The 20152-nt window shown below is 26.0% G+C and overlaps 1 protein-coding gene and 1 long non-coding RNA gene across 2 annotated transcripts; one reads left to right on the top strand and one right to left on the bottom strand.

Moving 5' to 3' along the window:
• Positions 1-7990: 7990 nt before the first annotated feature.
• Positions 7991-20102, top strand: LOC122519629. Its single transcript, XM_043639216.1, has 3 exons — positions 7991-8658; positions 19587-19751; positions 19943-20102. The coding sequence occupies exons 1-3, from the start codon at positions 8497-8499 to the stop codon at positions 20027-20029; spliced, it is 414 nt and encodes a 137-aa protein (XP_043495151.1). The 5' UTR covers positions 7991-8496; the 3' UTR covers positions 20030-20102.
• LOC122519630 lies at positions 17283-19803 on the bottom strand. Its single transcript, XR_006304337.1, has 2 exons — positions 18585-19803; positions 17283-18489 (listed from the first exon to the last, which is right to left on the bottom strand). It is a non-coding gene; the product is annotated as an uncharacterized LOC122519630 (long non-coding RNA).
• Positions 20103-20152: the final 50 nt, after the last annotated feature.

Below are 20152 nucleotides of genomic sequence, written 5' to 3'. Positions count from 1 at the left end.
TTTTATAAAGAATCACGACTTCAAGAATTAAAGAAAGAAATGAAAGGATATTATTTTCAAGGATATTTTCTAACAGAATATACAAAACAAACTTATATTTCCATCGCGTAATAACCACTACCATTGCAGTAAAACTGCAAATGACGTAAATTATAAAACGCCTCTGTACATTTGTTTTACATCATTTCTTTTGTTTTTTTTTTTTTATCTTTCCTTTTATTAATATAAAAAGGAACATGTAAGGACAAATAAAAATTAATCGAATGATCATATAACTATGATTTATTTTCGTGACTATTACTTTGTACTTTTCTTCAATCGATGGTATTTATAAATATAAGAAATAAAAAAAAAAAAGATTTATCATTATTATCACACGAGTTAGAAATAAATAATACGTTTCTTATAATAATTACGTTGATAACATATATTCATTATCTATTACCATTAATTATAATAGAATATATTAACCCCCTGAAGGTATATATATATATATATACGAACCCCTGAAAATAGGAAACACACTCGTACACAAGTTTAATACGGAATGACAGTTGTAAAGGGAGCTTTAAAAAAAAATACATCCGATTAGTATCCGCTCGTAACTGCTATTATCGATCAAGTGATAAAATGTTGTGTACCTTTAGGCGCTATGCAAAACGTGTCATTGTTATATAATATAATAAAATAAAAAATAAATTATTTATATGTATTATAGAGGATTACTTTTTCAAGAAATAAATGTACAATAAATGTAAAAAAAAAAAAAACGGAAATCATTTTTCCAATAACTTTTAGATTACGTTACTACCATATTTTCTGTCTCGTCAAATTTATTTTGTTAATTTTCTAAAAATTGTAATAAATTGAAATGGCAAGCGTTTAAGCGCAATTAACGCAACGTTATCTTTTTTTTAACACTTTGCTCGATAAGTATAAGATTTTAAATATGTTTCTTTTCTCTTTCCACATTTTAACATCCGATATCTCATTTTTTCCATGACAAACTTGTTTTCACAAGGCAATATGCTTGGTTGTGTTACTCCGACACTCTTTCTCTTCTTTCTCTCTTTTTGTTTCTAATATTTTTCCTTCTTTCTATCCCTTTTCCTTACCCTTTTTAGTAAATAGCAGGATTTTTATTTTAAGCATCTTTCGTCAGTAATTTTGTAAGAAAAGGTAAAACAACGTCGGGGGATAAGGTAATGCATAAGTTTTATCTTTAAAATGTAAATAAGACAAAAAAAAGAGAAAATCTAATAAAATTATTAATGATAATTAATATATAAATAAATAATAAATAAATAATTAATATAATTAATTATATAAAAATAAATAATAATTATTTAATTATTTAAAACAAATAAATAATTAAAACATAATTAAACAATTAAAAATAAATAAATAATTAATTAATTAATTAATTAATATAAAAATAAATAATAAATTATAATTTAAACAAAAAATATATATATATATGAAGAGAAACGTTACACAAGACTGGAATATAATTCTTATAATGATATCAGTTAGAAAGAGAAAGACAAAGGTCGAGCTTGCACACGTGTCGTAAAACGTATTTCACTGACGGAAACAAAATTATTCATGATTATGAAGAGACAAACTGAAATCTGCATTAAATTCACTACCGTTAAATTTAATTACGTGATGTAATGAAGATAACGTTTAAACGATCGTTCAGTGCCACATAATATGTGGTTATCGAATAAATGGAAAATCAAACGCAAGCAATTAAACCCGAACAGTATTTGTGTATATAATTAGTATTTTATGCAATTTACTATTATATATATGTATTTATAAATATATGGGGTATATAAGAACAATAATATAAATAGTTCCACGCATTTACTATGTTGTAACACGAATAATATCGATTGCAGAAGAGTAGATGTTAAAGAGCGTGAATATTTAATCAAATGCAACAGATTTCTTTCAGAAAAATTTCAAACATTGTTGACAGGAGAAAGTATATATACTTGCAACAAACAATCGAATTTAGATGGAAGTCAACGTGTATTCGTATTTCATTTTATTTTGGAATTTGTCAATCATTCGTTAAATGACATTTCATATTTATTATTATTTTCTTCAATTTATATCAAATATATTCATAATAGGATTATCCATTTACGTATTATACAATTGATTAATATTATATTTCATATTTTTTAGTAACGAATACTTTTGATTCTATACAGCCAGATATTTTTAAATACTCAATGAAAAAAAGATAAAAAAATAGTATATTTGGAAATATTGTAATTATTATTGAAAAAAAAGAAATTGAAAAATTTATGATATTTATTATAAAGTATAAATTATTCATATGGGAAAGAAAAAAAAAAGCTACTACGCGATTGATACGATTTTTTTAATTATCTTACAAAACCTGTGAAATGTAATATTTTAATCAAATATATAATTTACTATTCAATTATAAAAATCATCTTTTAAATAATATTCAATCACGTCTCTCTCTCTCTCTCTGGAATCAGTTCATACCCTCGATGGAAAATTGAATAGCGTTTGATATCGATGAATCGCAATAGACAAACGAAACGACACTATCTTTAATATATCGATTTTCAAATAATATTCTTCAATTCAAACGAGCTGTAAACAATCTTTGTTATCTCCATTATGATATAGTAACCTAAGAGGTACGTATATACATATATAGACACATACACGTACGTACGCAAACATACGTTCAATTTTCTTTACAATATCGATGCATCTGATCCAATCTTCTTTGTTCCTTGATCCTGTATGTACAAACCTATCTCGTATAATATACTTCTAATATATATTATATATACGTATATATATATAATATATATATTTCGATGCATAGTATATTACTATAAAAATATAAAGCATATATGAATTTATATTGTTTATCGTCTCACATATATTATAAAGATAATAAAGAAACATTTATTATATTATATATTATATATATATATATTATATATATATATATTTAATTATTTTTATTAATTTAATTATTTTATATATAATATATTTAATTATTATTTTATATATATATAAAATGTTATGCTAATTTTTAAGGAAACATAAAACTAAAAATACAATCAATTATATAGAAAAAAAAAAAAAATGAGCAGCCAGGCTGATTGATTGGTCAGTAAAACTCGAACGTAGGATTTTTTGCTTTCCGGATTACTGCTTCAACCCTTTGATATTTTGTATCTTGTAAATCGATAAAGAAAAAAAATATCCTTTACTTAAAGCATCGATCGAAAAGTGACGACTACAGCCAATTTATGTTCTACGAAGCATTCTCATTCATTAATTTGTGCATTTGTTAAGCTCTGACAAACACGTGTCAAACACAGATACTCGAACGCGATAGAAATTGAGAAATTATATGCCTGTTACACTCTTTTATGATCTAACATATGGAATTCTATTTGGAATGAATATAAATGTATATATATGCCATAAAGTGCCGAACAAAAGTATTGAAACGTAATCAATTTTCTTACAATAATACAAAATAAAAACAAAAAATAAAATAATGATAAAATGTACATAGAGGTTTATTTGAAAAAACTTATCTTTTTTACTATTAGCAAATATTTCTTTTTATATTTCCACGCTAATTTTATTTCCACGAATATGATGATATGTTTCAACGTTACACAGACCCGACTGTTCTAATTTTACTGAAAAATTAAATAAAAAAATCTGAATTATTATAGACTAAGAATAACAAGTAATATACACGTTTTAAATGTAACCCCTTTCCAGTTTCAGTTTCTATTTGTGTTAATTAACCATATTTATTTTTCTATATTTTATTTTAACTATCTTATTACACAGAGAAATACTGAAACTAGACAAGTTGAACTTTAAACGTGTGTACTACCTACGAACATGCACTGTTCTTTTTAATGTAACAAATTAGCTGTAACGTGTTAAGGTAGAAATCTACTATTATTATATTTACGATCAATATCAATAGGAATTTATTATTGCTGGCGGTCGATAAAACACAAGAATTTATCTATTACTGACGGTCTATATAACAGGAATCTAACATTACTTATCCGATATATTTAAATGTATTATTTTATCCGTTAAAAGATGCGATATAAAAAAAATACACCATTGGTGAGTAAAAAATTGCGGCGACCTTGAGAAAATGTATAAAGAATGATCTAACGTCAAAAAAAAAATTACAAAAATATAACGAAATCATAGAACGCGTCAATTTTTCAATCTACGTTGGAAAATATAAGGGTTGATAAGAATGATGATAAAATTCAAATAAGAAAACATTAATAATATGTGTATAACAAACTAAAAGTAATGCGTTAATACGAAATACGAATAATCGAACGCATGCTTTATTCTTTTACATAAAAAGAAATAAAAGAAGAAAAAATGTCAGCAGGTGGTTAAGTGCTACCAGAGAAACCTTTACGTTGTCATTTCGAACTTTCCCATTATTCTGGACACCTACCACCATTCTGATTGACATACAGTGTCGTTTATAAGTACTTTTACTTTTGTTCTTTTCGTTTCTAACCATCTAAATCGTGTTCTAATCTATTCTCTTAAAAGAGAAATATTATATTATACTATATTAGAGGTACACGTAAAATTATATTATATTATAATTTTGACATGTGTCATATATCGTTTGCATCATCGAACAATTTAACAAGATAATTGAAATCATTTTGTTGGATCGAATATTTTAGCTAAATTTACATCATTGTTTTATCTTTAGTATCATTTGTTTATAATAAATTATAATTCACTCAATAAATTCATAACTTTTGCAATAACAGGAGAATGTCATTAATTAATTAGATTGTTACTTATTGGGTCGGTATTTTGAAAAATAAATGAATCATTATTCGTAACAAAATATCAATACGACATAGATCCAATTCAAAAATTATTAACATACATTTTAAATAGATGGTCAATATTTCTAATCAAATTTCAATACGTATCCTATATCAATTTATTACAATGACCTTGCTTATGTTATAACCGATCATCTAATTAATATTCTATCATCTAATTAACATATTCCTAAAATATTATTTATACCGAACAAAATAATCTCATTCATATACTGATTGTTTGTTTTGTGAAATAGTATTAAAAAAGAAAAAAGGGAGAAAAAAAACAAAAAAACGTTGAAAAAAATTCTGACCAAATATATTGGAGCTAATTAATGGATCAATGGATTAATGGATTAATTAACATATTCCTAAAATATTATTTATACCGAACAAAATAATCTCATTCATATACTGATTGTTTGTTTTGTGAAATAGTATTAAAAAAAAAAAAAAGAAAAAAGGGAGAAAAAAACAAAAAACGTTGAAAAAAATTCTGACCAAATATATTGGAGCTAATTAATGGATCAATGGATTAATGGATTAATTAACATATTCCTAAAATATTATTATACCGAACAAAATAATCTCATTCGTATACTGATTGTTTGTTTTGTGAAATAGTATTAAAAAAAAAAAAAGAAAAAAGGGAGAAAAGAAACAAAAAAACGTTGAAAAAAATTCTGACCAAATATATTGGAGCTAATTAATGGATCAATGGATTAATGGATTAATTATATTTGACCTTATCAAGATATACATAGAATAAATATCACATATAATGCATATTCTGTATGGACATAAAGCAAATATGAAAGAAAAAGAGAGAGAGAGAGAGAGAGAGAGAAAGAAAGATGGATACCCGTACAGGGCAGTAATAAATTAACTATCCTTTTTTTATTACGTCGTTTGCTACACCCACGATCATTTTCAAACGAACAACGCCAATCATCGTCTTCTCGCTCGCATCCAGACGCCAATTGAAAACAACACCACGACGTGCTGAGTCGTTAATGACTTCAGTTCAAGACTTTTTTCAAAATTATACTTCAACTAAACCGGTACTCGAATATCGAATCGAATAAAACAATTGTTTTCTTATTGTTAATTCGCGCATAAATCTTTATGTTTTTGTTTATTTTTCAAAAAATTCATACTTGATAATAGAAAATAATACAGCAATTTTATGTATCAAGCTCTTATATAATCATTTTTTGTTTTTTCTTATTTATATAAAATATGAATATATTATAATTTTGTTAATCACGATCGTAATAATTTTGTCGGTTTCTGTAGAAAAAAAAAAAAAATGTTGAAAAATTGAACTCCTCCGTTTGTTCGGTTTTTCTCTTCTATTATTCTTCTTTATCTTTTTTTTTTTAAATAAAATACGAAAACAGAAGTGTATAATTTCTTTTTTTTCTTACTAGCATTTCATCGGATTATCCTTTCATAATCAATCTATTAGTTCTTACGGTCAGCTCGTTTACGAAGTCTATTAAACGTGAATTCAATGGGTACGATCGGTACACTTTGACAAAAGGGGAAAGAAACGGGAAAAGTTTGAAGATGAACAAAGTGAGAAAGGATGGAAAAGAAAAAAGAAAGATAATTCGTCACGTAGGATAACGTTCAAGACCGAATGTTATTATGTAGTCCTTAATTATGACCGGAACGTGACTACGAAGGTAGTCTATAATTAAATCGATTCTTTTTTTCCCTTCATAAATATCTGTCAATGAGCATGATATTTTAACGTCGAAGAACTATCGAGTATTTTTTGTGTCTTGCGATATTTTTCATTAATTTAATACAAATAATATCGAAATTACTACAATAAATACACACGAATGAATAAAAATTACAAGAAGAAGAAGAAGAAAATTTCGGAAAAGTTTTTAATTTTTGTTGTTGTTGTTGTTTTATCAAATAAATTAAAATTACGTGATTATAACGGCTATTATAATATCGCAAAAATACAAATTACTCCTCTTTATTTGGACGAGCATAATTAGAATAATATTCTCAATTAGAAAAAAAAAAATCAAAAAAACAAAAACAAAAATTATAAATTCATAAATTAAAAAGAGAGTCATTTTCTCTCTTGAATGAGAGTCATTTTTAATTATGACGATTCCATATTGTGTCAAGGTAAAAAGATAAAATGTTTTTAGGGACATTATTTTGCATAAAATTATGGAGTCCGACCCCCATACAATTCGTTTACTTCAAGTACGAGTTCGGAAATAGTTAACTAATGTGAAAAGCAGTAAACAAAATAAATAACTAAGGTTTCATGGATACTTCCGATAAACAATACTAATTTTACGTTTTAAGATGTTTGTCACTCGATAATCGCATGTACGATGGAGGGGGGGGGTTGAATGTTCTTAAACTCCAATATAAAGTGAATTATAATAAACTTAATAAATTCATTAAAATGTGCGACCCACGTTTACTCACGTTTAGAATTTACCTGGTCTCTTATCGTTAACCAGGTAAATGTGTTATCCTAACGATACGCTTTCAAATGATCTGCTTCGTTTGGTCTTTTTGATCGACACCTATCAAACGTGATTAATTGGATTCGTTAATCGTTGTCAACCAAGGATTCACATCTCTAATCTTCCTTTTTGTTTTCCTCTGTTGTCTGTTTGGATAAATACTAAATGTATAATATATAATATAATATAATGATCAATATATTAATATCTTCAATGAAATAGACCTTCGATATTGTTTATTTCATTGAAATAAATCAATCTATATAATAAACCATACGATATGCAGATACACGATTGTCATCTTTGTGGTAAGTAAAAAATAAATAATCAATAACAATGGGACATATTTTTTTCCTTGTTTGAGAGATAAATTCAATAAAAATTATGAAATTTTATTTGGCCAAATTATCATATGAGTATAATACGAATTTTAAATTATTAACATTTCCGAATATTATAAATGACATCGATTTACGATTTAACGAATTTCGAATATTATTAGCTGCTATAACGTTAAAAGAGATGAGAAGAAAATCTTGAGCGTTTAAAAGCGCGTGCGCCATTTTCCAAATAAATAGAAGCGCTTTCGCTGGCGCGGTTGTTTCATTGCGTCCTCGAGAGTACTTTCTTCGTTGACATCACGGAGAGATCGAATACAAAACTAACGATAAACTAATTCGTAATCTATACGATATCGTGATCGTGTGTCGATATATTATATTGATTATTTCAAAGAAAGAAAAAGGAAAATATAAAAAACAAAATCAAATAATAGAACCAGAACAAGAATTTGCATATACGCAAACATTAAAATCCGACAAAAATTTGTTCAAGGAGTGAACAGGAACAACTATTATCACGCACCTTGTGTCATAAAACAACAGGAAGAGGTTCGAAGGAAAATAAAAGAAGAAGGGAAAACATTTAAATCGATTATAAATATTATTCATTTCGATAAACGATCATAAACATTCGTAATAAATCGAATTTCAAGAAAAATACGAGTTCGTTGTTTAATAATAATAACGTTGAATGAAGAATTTTTCATAGATATTACGAGAAAAATTATAGTACTAGAAATAACTACAATGAAAAACAACGTAATTTATTCGTTGCTCGTATTGATTATATTACCGACTATCATCTGTGCTAAATTAGATCAACGTCTTATAGTTAAAAGAAATAACAATAATCCATCATCAATAGAGAATACTGACTATCCTGATGATTCAAAATACAGCGAGTACACGGTGAGTTCATTAATTCTGCAATAAATAAAACATTTACAAAACTAAAAAAAATGATTTTTTTCGGTACGTGTTAGATAAATTTATCGAAAAATATTATTTCTATTTTTTTTAAACTTAACGAAAATATTTTTATTTCTTTTTCATTTTATTTTCTTTTTTTGTTTGTTATTTATCATCGCGTTTATCGTCGAATAGAAAATAGCGTTAGGTATTTGTATTGTTCTTTTTTTTTTTTTTTTCTTTTTTTTTAATCGATGACATACCAAATTTATTAACCTAATTTAAACGTATACCAATCTATTATTGCTCTAATGCGATAACTATAATTATCCATCCTATTAAATTTACAAGCGATAACTTAATAAAAGCTCCGTACAAGTAACAATCTAGCAATTTCCGATGTTCGAATACAATTCATTAAACGTTCGGTATGTGCGTATGTGTGTGTGTGTGTGTTTCTCTAAAAGCCGCCGAATTTCACGCCAACTATTCTAAATGCAACCGAATAAAATCTACATACTATTTATTCCGACTAAAAATATATAACTTTTAATTATACGAATGAATAATTGTTTACGAATTTTCGGCAAACAACTTGAAAAGTTTCCAACATATAACAGAACAAACTTTTGCAAATAGTAAAAATAGAATATTTCTAAAATAAAAAACAAAAAACTTATATGATTTTAAAAAAAAAAAAAACAATCTTTAACGCATAACCAAATTAATACGTTTAGATATAATTAATTATTGATAAATTTACAATATAATACGTGTATTATTATATATGATTTAAAAACGATATTATTAATGCGTAGTTAAATTGATAATCGTAATTCGATTTAACTATTAATTTAAGTTAAAAGAGATATTAATATAACATGTAAAGGAAAAGCGTAAAAATAGGATAATTATTTCGTTTCTAATTTGACAAAAGGTTGCTTGAACCTTTAGAAAAACAGAAAGAGAGAGAGAGAGGAAGTAATTAATAAATATAAACGAATCATTGCATTACGCTTACAATTAAATAATTTTGAAGAATAAAAAAAAGAATAAGTATAAAATTTTCTACATGAATTAAATGAAAACGTTAATAAACAAATTTAGCCAAAAACTATGCACTCACACACACACACACATTTATATATTATTTAAATATTATTTTTTATTAATATACACATATCTACATATTAAACTGAGAGGATGAAGATAATCATTAATTACCAAAATATAAATAGAAATGCAGTAGATCTAAAAAAAAACCTAAGTAAACGGAAATAGCATTTCTCATTAAAATCGATTAACTACTCATTATGAGAACAATAGATAAATATATTGATAGAACTGGTTTCCGTATATATATTTATAGTTGAAATGTTTTATTGTTTTTTGTCTTCTATATCTTAGGTATTAACAATTAATAGAATGATCTTATTATACTGCTTGACTACTTGCGATGCTCAAGTCTTATTATAACGATCATTATTATTATTATTATTATTATTATTATTAATCATTTATTATCTTTTTAGATCTCGTTACATTCCCTCCTTTCATTTTTGAAAATTTTTATCTCAAGTATCTCGTATGTCTACGCGTCTCACCCTCTCTCTCTCTCTCTCTCTTTCTCTCTCTGTCTCCTAACTTTTTTCACTCTCTTTCTAAATCATGGAGATTAATAGAAAGAACACGATTACACTAGCTAATTTCTTCGTTCATCTTTGCTAGGAAAACGACGACGATAATAAGAAAACTGAGCTATGATTAGCCTAGTAAGCGTATGCCAGCTCGCAGTAATTGCATTAAGGAAAATTCAATTTTATCATATTGTTGTTATCCTATAATAGTATCCTGTTTACGCGATACATCTATCTTACTACTTAACTTCGTTTTTTTTTATCTTCCTATTTCTTTTTTTTTTTATTAATTTTTTATCTTCTCTCAAATAACAACAACAGCAACAACGAGCAGTCTACGACGTTTAATATTCTTTCTACTCTTCTTTCTTTCTTTTTTCTTTCTTTGCTTTGCTCTGCTTTGCTTTGCTCTGCTTTGCTTTGCTTTGCTTTGCTTTTTTACTTCTTTCACCCTCTACATTTCGTCTCTTTATCTTTCTCGGTATATTTGATCGTCGTGTAACAACAAATAATAAATAATAGGATTTTGCGTGTGTGTATTTTATATTTTTCAAGAACTGATTATTAAATAGATGTTATTTAATAGATTTAGTTTTTTTTTTTTATAAATTTTTATAATATATATTGTGACAATATACGTTTATTATAGATACCTGACTATTCATTTATTATATACTACTGAAAAATGAAGATTTATATATTAAACAAAATACGTGTTAATTTTATCAACATCTTTATAATAATCTTATCGAACGAGACTCGATATACATTTTGTCGACCACGAGTCGATATAAATATTCGATATAAATTTGTATAAATATTTATCTATCTAAAACGTATACTTCTTCCCCAGTCCAGTTCGAATTTTAATAAAAAATTTCAAAATTTTGATTGATCGTTTGGTTAAAGTAAAAATGTAACGATGAACAAATACGTGGCAATGTAACTATATGTTACATATTACTGTGTAACCTCTATTTCATCTTCTATCGTCACGTTTACCGAACTTAGGAAGTCTGACACGCGACAACTTTGCTCGACTACTTACTAAACACATTCGCTCAATTTTCTATCTATGTATATAACTATATCAACATGCATAGATAATGTAGCTTTTCCTTTTCTCTTATCAGCATTATAAATGAGAAACCTCGACTTGATGATATTCTGGGAAAACGCGAGACACTTTTGTCATTATTTTCTACTTTATTTTAAATACACGCGACATACATAAACAAAAAAGGTATAAACAAGATTTTTCATCTTTGAAATAAAATCTCCGAACGTTATAAAGATCATCAAATACAAATACGTTTGCGAAATTCATTTGAATTGACAAAAAATGTATTTCAAATTATTATTAAAAAAAAAAAAAAGAAAATATCAGAATCTAACTAAATTAATATGATTTTATGAGAAAAAAAGATAAAAGAAAGATAAATTTAAGTGTCGTTTCAAAAGAACTTTTTAAATAAAATGCGATAAAGGTAAAAGTACAATTTCTTTTGAATTAGTTAGACAATTATTATTGTCGACTGGGTCACTATTTTCACGAACAAAATTTGATATCGGTATATTAAATGAATGATCATTTTTTGTATTTATTTATAATAAAACATTAGTATATAATAGAAGTTATCAGTATTACACCAATTAATAGAAAAACTGTCAGTACTTAAATGAAATATCGGTACCTACCCTGTATCATCTAGAAACTTGAAGCAACCCTACCCCTATTATAAATACCAACTATCTATTTACAACGGAGAAATTATTATTTACATTAAACAACATTTTTGAAATGTTTACTTATATATATATATATATAAATAATATTATAATATATAATATATAAATATATTTATTATATAAATATTTAAATTTTAATATTTAAATATAAAATTTTTTTATATTTATTATATAAATATATTTATATAAATATTCATATAAATTCATATAAATTATATATATATAATATATAAATAAATTATTTAACAAAATACTAGATCCAAAATGTTGACTTTAAAAATATTAAGTAATTACTGTTTGCGTGTGACGTTATTACATTTATCTCGATGCTGTTTTTTTTTATTTCCTCTTCTTTTATAATAAATAAATAAATGAATTAATCGGATCTCTCGTTATCTCGAATTGCTATCAGAAAAACGTAGATACGTAGAATACGTTGGTGATAAAATTTGTCGAATGAAATTGTTCGACATATTTGAAACGTAGAGAAAGAGAAGGAACGCGATAGTGAATTGTCGATTAAAGCATAACACCAGGAGAGAAGAGACTAATTAATCTGGGTCATTTCACGCTTGGACATGATAGTAATCTTTTTAGACTTTCGTTATTTGCGTGGAAAGACGAGGAGTAACGTTCTACGATTCGTCTTCGTTAAAAGGACTACCGTAACTATTATGATAGGCCTGGGCTTGAAAAATCTTAAATAATAATTACAATTTGAAACTTTGATAAATTATTTGTTTTGTTTTATCCTTTTTTCTTTTTTTTTTGAATTCTCCGAAACGTGGGTTATATTTTTTTTTTCTTTTTTTATAATATATTACTTATAATAAATTATTATTATTAAAATATAATTCTTCTTCTTCTTCTTCTATTATAAAATATAATTATTATTTAATTTATTATAAAATATAAATATTATTTAATTATAATTTTAATTTATTATAAAATATAATTCTATAATAAAATATAATTATTAACAATAAATATAAGACTCAACATAATTTTTACGTGAATTATTCGAAATAGAAATGTTTTGATTGAAAATTATGGAATTTACTTGCTGGATATTTCATCTTACCTATTATACTCTAAGAATGATTAAACTCCGTATTAGGATTGTAATTAGTAAATATAATCCTTTATGCCAATAGGATAAATATCTTTAATATGAAGTTACTTTAAGCAAGAATGGGACGAAGTGAGTATATTCAACCAATTTCCGTTGATTCCAAAACAACCGTTTCAACCAATTATCAAAATTCCTCCCAAAAATCAATTTCTAATCTCCGTATTAGACATACATTGATATTATTGAACATCCATATAATCAACACAGTTTCGGGCGTTGAAATCTCTGATAGGAAAAGCATATCGATTCTGTCGCGACCAAAAAAAAAATAAGAAATCTCAATATTCTTTAAGGGATCATGCTCGATTATTAGAATTTTCAATAGATCGATTCTTTTTTTTTTCTTCTTTTTTCACCACTTGACTGAACATAATCTCTTAACGATTCATCATATTATCGATATTTTTAACCAAGAACGAAAATAGTTAAGAAATTTAATTAATCGATACCTGCCATGTGCATAATGAATAATTCCTCGTTGGAAGGTAAAGATATCAAATTATACTATACTTAAACGATCGTCTGGTCCACAAATACTTGAAAATAATTTAATGGATATATTTATCCCAAAATTTGCAGATTAGTCAAAATCTAATTTTCTTATCTCTATTACGGGATTGATTCTCTTTTTCTAATTACCAGGTTGAACCAGAACTACTTAATTTGTTTTTCTCGAATTGTAAATGAAAACTTTGTTTTCGTAGTATTACTATTACAAAAATTGTAATTAGAATAAAATGAATAATTAACTAAAGGAAATCTATATGAAAATACTTATATAATTTTGATTTATCGTCTTCGCGAAGAAAGAGAGGGGTAGAAAAGAAAAGAAAAAAAAAAAAAGAAAAAATTTTCTTATCAAGATGATCGATCGAGTGCTTTCTTTCTTACTTCTTCTTAGTTACTCTTCGGATTAATAAAAACATGATACCCTATATAAATTTAAAAAAAGCACGTCACAGTGTACATCATAAGAAAACGCTTTAATTATCGTTAAGGAACCTTAGCATCAAACGGAAGTATTTACGCTTTTTGCGAGGGTAGTTGATTCGAAATGGCGTGGAAGCTTCTTAAGTTAAATGAAATAATTCTGATCGTAAGCCGATTTTAATCTTTGATCAATAGCTAGACGATAATAAAGATTTTTATTACTTTCTTTAAAAAAATCAAAAAAAAATGTCCTATTGTTACTTCTCATAGCATATTTATATTTTCTTTTTTCTTTTTCTTTATTTTTATAATTTTATGCTTACATATAATGAAATATTTTCCTAATTATGATAATCTTTTTTCTAATACGCTTATCATAATTACGTGTACTCATAATTAAAATTATTATACACATTTTGAGAGAAATCAAAAGTAAATCTTTAAAAAATTCTTGACAATACTTTGATATAAGGATTAATTTCTTTTTTTTTTATGATTATTAATTTTTTCTAATACTAAAACCAATCTGCATGTCAATGCTGAAATTTTAAATTCAACGATTTGATTTTGATTTACTCTTCTTTTATTTAAGAATTTCTAACAGGATGATAAATAACGAGAATGCCGAATTTAATTTATCGTCGATTTATCCTATTACTTTTTCTTCAACTAGGTAGTCCACCTATTTCCTTTTTAAAATAATGATTTTTACGACCACGAGAAGTTTGCGAACACTTATCGCTGAGAAAAAATAAATCTTCCAAGTTTGACGCAGCGCAGTTTTCTCTTTTTCTTAAAGCTACTTCTTCTTATTATTGGTCTTCTTCTTTTTTAACAAAAAAAAACAAAATAAAAAGATTATAACAAATATTTTTCTTGACAAAAATAATTACGTGTCAATACCCCGAATTGCATTTTTTTGTTATCTTATTATTATATAAACTGATATTTTATTGTAAATATATTGGCTAAGTAATTATTTAAAATACTATTTTAAAATAATATTGAAAAATACAGATTTGATAAATACCAGCCATACATATATTCTTATTATTAATATTTTACTTATAATCTATTCATATTTTTATTTCTAATTTGAAAATGTTATCATTGAAATTATTGACTTCGCCGAGATAACGATTAAATGATAACACCCGACATTTTACTTCTTACCTTCTATTTCCGAAGAAAAAAACTAAACTGGATTACTCATCCTCAGTTTCTTCTCTCAACTTTTCTGATCCTCTCTCTCTCTCTCTCACTTTCTCTCTCCTTCGTTCTTTTTCTCTTTTAATTTTCTATTTTTGTTATCCTAGTTCATATTTGAAATTTAAGATCAAAATCGATACGGCTTTCATAACTCTTGATTTACTTATTTATTGATTTGAAATCTATCGGACGAGGAGGGATGAAAAGAAAGTCATTTCATTCGTGGATAATTCTAGAAGGTCAAAAAGTATACACATTGACCCCTCTTTTTTCGTTTTTTTTTTTATTAAAAAATTTATCGTCGAGGAAGAAAACGTATTACTATATTTCGAGCCTCTGTTGTGAATCTTTAAAGTGACCGTCATTCATTTTTAAATTATTTTCTCCTTCTCTGTACCTCTTCAAATGATAGTATTTTATTTATTGAAAAAATTCCAAGTAGATAATTTCAAATGATCAGATAAAGTTATGCAAAAAAAAAAAAACTAGTAATTCTTAACATAACAAAAGAATTAGTTTAAACACGGTACAGTATACGTCATTTTATGATCCTAATTTTGTACAAAATTATTATTTTATGTAATTATTAAAACTAACGAATATCTTTTCTTTTTATATATAAACATCTACAAGTATTTGCATGTATGCGTTTTCACGCACATTGATTTTAGTATTTATTTAAACAATGTATAAAAATACGAAGAAAATTAATATCGCGATATGTTATCGCTAACAAACCTGAAAGCCAATTAATTAATCCAATATTCTTTATAATATTCTATATAATATTCACTTAATTACCAAATTTCACACCTTAACAAATAGGCACATATACATAGACGCACACTTTTAAGTAAATAAATTTTCCTTAGATTAAGAATCATCTTTCAAATTACATTGAATACACAGCGACATTGAAAAACTATTCTGATCCTTTGGAAATATAACAAATTAATTACCGAATCATAAAAGAAATATATTTCTTGAGCTTGTTTAAGAAAAAATAGGATTACTTTCTTACTAAACATTTTTTGTCTTTGTTTTTTTTTTTTTTTTATCTACCCGTTGAATTCTAATGAAAATTAATTAATCATTATCAACTCACCTTTCTAGAAACAATTTCAAGTAATAAGAAATTTGTCAAAAAGATAAAGAGAAAACACTCGAACAATTTGTTTCATTTCGAAAATAACATAGTTGAGAGAGATAGAGAGAAGAAAAAATGAAGAAAAGTTATAGACTCCTTTTCATTGAACAAAAATGGTAGTTGCCGTTACAGAATCTACGTTAGTTCTACGAACATACGTGTATATTCATTTCGAACGTTGGTAAATGTAAGCATGCATGCAAACGTTATAAACGCTGATAACAAAGAACCGGATTATATGATGTCGAGATAGAATGGAGTATTATGAGTGAAATTAATTTTTTTACGTATACGAAACATGTTCCCTTATTGTTTCCGTTCCATCAAACGAAAGGATTAATCTTCCTAAGGGGAACGATATTATCCTTTTTTTTTTTCTTATCTAGATCGTTTCCGTAAAAGTATTTGCTTGCGTATTTATTAAGAACAAAAAAGAAATGATTATTTTACGTTTATAGAAACGTTCAAAAGAAAATTAATTTTTCTTTAAATTTAAGGCACAAATAAATATATGTATACGCATGAAAGATAAGAAATATATTTTCTTTTGTTTTAATTTTTAATTTTTATCATTTCCTTGCCGATATTGTGAAACTAAATTGAAAATAATGATCATAGTAAATCCGTGCCATTTTCTAAATGTTTCGAGAATGGAATTACTGAAATCAGGCCCACTATTGAAACGACATATGTAGGTACAATTGCATATTAAACAGCTTCAATCCATACAGTAGTTCATTTTCATCCATGACATTTCTCGATTTGCAATATATCTTGAACGTTGTTACTACTTCTCTTTCTCTTCATCATTTCGTTTATATTTTCTCTCTTTCTCTCTCGTTAAAACTTTTCATAATACATTCCCATTCAAAAACCAGTAACAATTTGCAATGATAACGTTGAAAAAACAATTTGTATATTTTTATTTTTTTTATTTTAATACATTTTTCTTTTATTCAACGACATTCCTTTGAAGCAAAAATTTCCATTTTGAAGAATACTATTAAGAATGGAAATGAAAATTAAAATAAATCGTAATTACAAACTTTTGACAAAAATGTACAGACACGACATATTCATGATAGTTCAATAATATGTCTACGAAATTTCATTTACCTAGCAAGTAATAACGTATTTATGTGAGTACGTATTTACGTTTAGTTTATACGGAAATTAAAAAAACATAAAATAAAATATGTCGGTTTTCCAATTCTTTCTGTGATTGAATTATCTTCACCTACTCGAAACTTAATTTTACAAGAATATGCTTTACAACATATAGCTTTAATATTTATACAATCAATTCGATACAATCGAATATTATTGTACAGCTAACATAAATGATGATGATGATGATGATGATGATGATGATGATGAACATAAATTACATGCATGATATTCTCTCTATATATACATTAAATAATATCAACTCTCTATATTAAATGAAATATTGATATTCTTCATTTATATATTATTTTCTTCTATTTATTTTTCATCTCGTTAAATTTGTTATCATTCTCCTTTCAAATCGTACGCTTTATTATTAACATATAACGTGAACTTTCATATTTCCGAATATTTCCCGCGAAAAGAGATGCGAAAAGCCGAGCGTATCCGAGCAAAGACGAAAAAAAACGATTGATGAACTTTAAAAATTTAACCCGAACATCACGCGGTATTTTTAAATACAATCGATTCAAATTCAATTAAAAAACATTTAAATTTCTTCTTTTTCCTTCGTCCTTTGCGTTTTACAAATCTAACCTTATTCCATGAAGATGTTAAAAAAGACAATAAAAGTTTATCATTTGACACGTACCTTTGGGAAATCGATCGGATAAATAAAAACAGGAATAAAGGTTGCAAGATTGCAAGAAATCGTCATCTCTCTTTTCTCTTCTTTTTCTTTCATTTCTTGATTTGATGTTTACATTCAACACATATTTGCCAACCCAGAAATATCTGTTTGTAGTTTCAGTTTCCATTCGTGAAAGTGTACAATTGTGAATTGTAATAACATCCACCTACTTTATTTGGAATAAGAAATATTAAAACTATAAGATTTTCTCTTGTCTTTTACTTTTAAATTACGTTTGATTTGTGATTTTAATATAATACTTACTCCATTCAAAGAATATTTTATATATAATCGTCTTGAATTCAACAACACTGTCGCCATTTTACTTTTGAAATACTACGTGAATCAAATACAAATTTACACAAGGGAACCGATTCGGCATCGAGTCTTTATAAATAATTATAAAAATAGATAGACACGTGGAAACTTAAATCTTTTTATAACAAGAAAAAGAAAGAATCTACTTTATCTGTGTATGGATAAATTTAGATCGCGCATAGATAAACGAAGCATGATAATTGGATTCAGATAAGGACCAACAAGTTTAGAAATCGCTTCGAGCAATAATATCACTAATCTAATTAACCGACTCATTGTCGCTTCATTGACCAATCAATGTGTTCTACTTCATATATAACAATTTTTTTATCTTGATACTCTTCTAATACATATTATCAAATAATTAATAATTACTGATAATATTTGAACAAAAGATGATATCGGAATGTGACAGGTGGAAATGTTGCACGAAATATATATGAATAATGAATTTCTTTAATTAAACGGCACTATCCTTCATTGGAACTGATCGATCTGATTGACTTTTCAAAATGCAATCACTGTTATCTCAATTAATTAATCGCGGCCAATTACGAAGCAATTAAAAATTATTATTTCTAACCTTTTACTCGTTATCGATATATTTTGGAAATCCATAACAATGGCAACGACATATCAAAATTATCGATTATTCGTGTGACGATATACTGTATAAAAAATTCAATAAAAATCGCTTGTGCGTACACGCTTTCTGCATGTATACTACGAGGGCTTCGTGACACTACGCAAGTCAAAATATTGAATATATTTATAGAAGTATAACATGTGTATATATTTGTGACTAAAAATAAATTTGAATATTTCTTGTCCTAATTTGTAATACTTGTTTACCCTTAATAAATCAAAATGATTATACTTATTTGACAATCATAAATCATATTAAATTCTTTACTTTAATGCTCTTTTTTAACTCATATTTGTTAACAGGTTGTACCAAAACGTGCAGCTTTATTATTTGATCAATTAATGATAGCTTTACAAAAAGTCGTAGATAATCAGGGAAGAGGAAATATTGGAAATAGTAAATCTTTATCAAGAGCCGTGCCACTTCAAGTAGCCAACTCACAAATACAATCATCTGACGAACAAACGGTGATGAAAAAAAAACATATTTAAAATATATTTTATGATTATTGCTAAACTTGATTAAAAATATAAATTATAATAATCAATGATAATCTAATCAATGTAAATATACATATTAACAGCAATGCTTTTTCATTTTCTTATTAGTGGGGCATTACAAAAAATTCAATCTGATTGATTACTTTCTTTTATTACAGATGGATTTGCAACGACGAGGACAAGCAAAAAGTCGCGTTTATTGGCGATGCTATTTTAACGCTGTAACTTGCTTCAAGAAGAAGTGATAACAATACACTAAATCAGGCCAAGTTTTGTAATCGATTTATCAATTACTAAACAAAGATCTTATTACAATAATTTCTATGCTTCGATTGATAAAAAGCTTTTTGTTTTAAGTAGTCGAAGAA

This window comes from Polistes fuscatus, unplaced genomic scaffold, assembly GCF_010416935.1.
Source record: "Polistes fuscatus isolate 324 unplaced genomic scaffold, CU_Pfus_HIC Scaffold3, whole genome shotgun sequence".
NCBI classification, from domain to species: domain Eukaryota; kingdom Metazoa; phylum Arthropoda; class Insecta; order Hymenoptera; family Vespidae; genus Polistes; species Polistes fuscatus.
Note: the sequence above shows the minus strand (reverse complement) of the source record. Positions and strands in the feature narration are given on the sequence as shown.